This window comes from Cyprinodon variegatus, unplaced genomic scaffold (genome assembly GCF_000732505.1).
Source record: "Cyprinodon variegatus isolate N-32 unplaced genomic scaffold, C_variegatus-1.0 Scaffold189, whole genome shotgun sequence".
Classification (NCBI taxonomy): domain Eukaryota; kingdom Metazoa; phylum Chordata; class Actinopteri; order Cyprinodontiformes; family Cyprinodontidae; genus Cyprinodon; species Cyprinodon variegatus.
The window spans coordinates 457,739-461,923 of record NW_015150642.1 but is presented as its reverse complement, the minus strand read 5'-3'; the positions used below and the strand labels follow the sequence as shown (position 1 = coordinate 461,923).

At 40.2% G+C, this 4,185-nt stretch overlaps 1 protein-coding gene across 3 annotated transcripts in view; it reads left to right on the top strand.

Annotated features, from left to right (window-relative positions):
* Positions 1–4,185, top strand: part of jmjd1c (jumonji domain containing 1C) — an 86,221-nt gene that overhangs the window by 55,572 nt on the left and 26,464 nt on the right. For all 3 annotated transcript variants that reach the window (XM_015379313.1, XM_015379312.1, XM_015379311.1), the window contains one exon: positions 361–474. Coding sequence is in view for 2 of the 3 variants with exons in the window: in XM_015379312.1 (XP_015234798.1) it covers positions 361–474 (114 nt within the window). In the remaining variant the exon portion in view is untranslated. The remainder of the gene's footprint in view (positions 1–360; positions 475–4,185) is intronic.

The following is a 4,185-nucleotide window of genomic DNA, read 5'->3' as shown; positions in this document are numbered from 1 at the left end:
CAGCTTCTCTGATTGGTTGATGCGGCGCATCCAGCAGCTAAAGTTCCATTTTTCCAACTCCAGCAGCTGCTGCTTGTGGAATTATGAACATTTGAGGGACGTTTCTGGGGTAAAACAGGGCGATTAATTGGTCCTGTTTTAGTAAAGGCCGTAGCATTGCTAGCTAAAAACCTGGTCGTCATGTCTGAACTCCTGCTGCTCCTCCCTCTGATCCATCCTGAAAGTCCAGGATTCATCTGTTCTCCTTCCTTCTGGTTTCATGTTCTCTATTTGATGAAACTGTCTCATCTTCTTCATCATCGCCTGTTTAGAAGGAGAAAAGTTTCCCTGTTATAAAGAAGCTGCTGTTTGTGTTTTCAGGTGTTTAAGCCTCTGGTTGGGAAGGACCTGCTGTCTTCAGTAACGGCTGTGGAGTTCTTATTGGACCGACAGCTGGACTTTGTCTGCGACCAGTCAGCCTGCAAACCGTACCAGGTAATAAAAACACGGCAGTAAAAGTCTGAACTATGCAAACTAGATTTCATTCATTTTGGTATCAGAAGAAGCAAAGACTTTGGAGACTCAAGCAGCTGCTGTGGTTAACACCAGAGGAATAACACCTTTAAACCGTGCTTGCTTCATTTTATTAGATTAAAAACAAAGCAAACTAATAAAACACTGTTTTTTTCCGGTTTTTGCGATTAAATTAAAGAAAAGCTTAATATTAAAATCTCCGACCAGAGTTTTTATCACTATATGATAAAAGTGATCAAGCAGCTGCAATAGGCCAACATTAATTTAATTTACTTGTTCAAACCCTTTTAGTCGTATTTACCCTGTTTTCAGTTTTTCCAACGTTTTTTTTTTTACAAACTTTTACAAACCTGCTGGGAACGATTTTTACCTGCAGCCACTCTGCTAATCACTGCTCACATTCAAACAACCTTGATTGTTACTTATTCCAATAAAATTATTTTTGTTCAGCTTTAACAGAAAAACAGTGAATTTTTTTTTGTTGCAATCTCATCTTAATAAACAGAAAACTATAAGAATGAACCGGACCCCGGTTTTTCTTCCTTTGCCTGATTATTATTTATTGATGTATTTTACACCAAATAAACATTTTAGAAATAAAAAAATCAATAGATCGAGTTCTGAAAAACAACCTGAAATAAACAAAGACAGTTTCAGACCTGCAGGTTTAATTCAGAACAATCTTCTGTTTTGCTTCCAACATGTAAACTTTGTTTAACGCTTAAAGTGACTGGGGTTAACGAGCGGGTAGAAAGCAGGAAGTAAAGGTGAGGGAAGAGGTGGGGCTAACGATCGGGTAGAAAGCAGGAAGTAAAGGTGAGGGAGGAGGTGGGGTTAACGAGCGGGTAGAAAGCAGGAAGTAAAGGTGAGGGAGGAGGTGGGGTTAACGAGCGGGTAGAAAGCAGGAAGTAAAGGTGAGGGAGGAGGTGGGGCTAACGAGCGCGTAGAAAGCAGGAAGTAAAGGTGAGGGAGGGGGTGAGGTTAACGAGCGGGTAGAAAGCAGGAAGTAAAGGTGAGGAAGGGGGTGGGGTTAACAAGCGGGTAGAAAGCAGGAAGTAAAGGTGAGGGAGGAGGTGGGGCTAACGAGCGGGTAGAAAGCAGGAAGTAAAGGTGAGGAAGGGGGTGGGGTTAACAAGCGGGTAGAAAGCAGGAAGTAAAGGTGAGGAAGGGGGTGAGGCTAACGAGCGGGTAGAAAGCAGGAAGCAAAGGTGAGGGAGGGGGTGAGGTTAACGAGCGGGTAGAAAGCAGGAAGCAAAGGTGAGGGAGGGGGTGGGGCTTGATGGTGAAGATTCTCAGTCATCCATGTCATTGTGATTCCAAAATAAGTTACAAAACAATCCACTGGACTTTGTTTCCAAGTTTGAAGATGTTTCTCTTCTCATCCAGGAAACGTTTTCAGTTAAAAATGTCAGAAATAGCGTTCCAGGATTTATCCAGCAGCCCAACAAAGCCTGGTTTTGGTTTAGAAAACATGCAAATAGAAACGGATGAACGGGTCCACCCCTTTGGAATGGAGGTTCATCCGTTTCAATTCGCATGGGGTGGAATGTCGTTTGGCTTCTTTTGAGAACAGAGAAATTTGGTTTATTACTGCTTTAGTCAGATTGAAGTTATATCTGGGACCATTTCCTTCATTCAACCAACAACTTTATCCACTTTTGGAAAGTTTCGACTTTATCTTGTCTCTGTACCATCACTGCTCCTGCAGCTAGTTTCTGAGAAACGGGAAAAATGTTTACAGAGAACAAGAAAAATAAGAGCTTTTTATGAAAGCAAAGTTTTATTTATTTATTTATTTTTTAGCATTTAAAATCAGAAATGTTTATCTGGTTCCAGAGCCTGTAATTAGCAGAGGACTCTATGAAAAGACGCTTTAAAATTCAGCTGGGTTAAAAGCAGAACTCACAATATACTCCAGCGAGATTCTGACACAGGAATCAGGTAAAATATGTTGCTTTATTAATTTGATACGAAAGTAAAAATATCCAACCAAGATTGTGATTTATAAAAAATCACAATACCATATTAGCAATACCAAGAATTAATAGTTAATTCAGTATAAACAGATCAATAACCAAAAATCCTTTAAAACCAATTAATAAGTTGGACTCAAAAAAACTCAATTTATGTTAGCAAAAAAATGTTTTTTATTTTTAATAATAATGTCCACAAAGCAGTTCCATATCCTCCGAACTCAAAGCAAAGTCCTGAAAGTTTTAAAGTCCAAAGTCCAAAATGAAAAATCCAAACTTCACACCCTCCAAAAAAGATAAGAAAAAAGGGTGTTACCCCCAAAAATCCCCCAAAAGAAAAATAAAGTCCAGATCTCACCGGGAGCGTCTTTCTTTCCCCTTGGCGGCGTCTTCTTGCACTGGGCGGCGTCCTCTGGGTGCAAACTCCAATCAGGTTTCTAAAGGCCCGTTCACAACGCTGGGACCAACTTTGATTGCTGTTTTATCTTTGTTCTTTTATTTTTTAACTAGTTTTTAACAGTCAACCAAAACAAACATCCTGCTGCATAGATCTGACAGTGTGCGTCTTCCTCTCCGGTCAAGCCGCGCACGCCAATGTACACGCCCCTTTTTATTCACTAATTTTCTCCACACAAAAAAAACAACAACATTTTATTCCCAAACATCAGTTTCAACCAGTGGAGATTTAAAATAATATTATTAATGAAATAATAACTGTTCTATCTGCACATGTTAATGTACTTATACAAGAAAAGAAAATAGTGGTTATGTTAAGACACTGTTGTCACCTCAGCCTGCAGACGGTGAGCCATAGAAGGCTGAACTTCCAACCCCTGGTGGTGGGTGGGTGTGTGTGTGTGTGTGTGTGCTGGGACAGCTGGGAACGGCTCCCTGTTTTGTACTGGAACACCGTGTTCCTCCCAGTGTCAGCCAGATGGGACGGACACACACAGACGGTTCTGTTCCTGTTCTCTGCAGGAACCGTAGTTCTGCTCGTAGTCCAAATGCTCGGTGTGTGAAACGCATTGATGACCTTTAACCTTCAGGTCAGGATTTCTGGGTTTAATGCAGGAAGATTGAAAGCATGAAGAGCCTGATCCAAGCAGCCAGCCCAGCATTTGACCCAGCAGTCCTTGTTGCTATGGTGATGATGGTTAAACATGTTTGATGTCAGCTGCTCCAGTTTACTATCTAATTTAGTCCAATCCTTTATGGAGATAAATTAGGTCCAATATTATAGAAAGCAAAGTTTAACACGTTGGAGGGGAAATTTGAAGGAAAAACATTTTAAAAAGTGGAATTTTAAAAAAACTTTTTAAAAACAGCTTTTCAGGAAATTATCCGTTTGCAAAAGTTCAACCAATATGTTGTTTTTTTCAGATTATATTAGATGACCTTTTCAAATTTTATTTTATTTTTTCAGATTATTCAATTTTTTTCCCTCACATTTTTATTTTATCTAAAGTTTCCTTCTTAGAAGTGTTCTACATGTCTGGGTGGTCTGCACACCGACCAATAGAAATGCTGTTACTAAGGCCCACTCAGAGCAGACTGGTTTCTATTGGTTCCACACAGACCAATAGAAATGCTGCTCCATTCAGAGGGGAAGCTTCAGTCTCCACCCAATAAATACAGGCCATGTCCGCTCTAACCACTAAATCCCTCCATCACTATATAGAGCGGGGACTATATAGTGAAC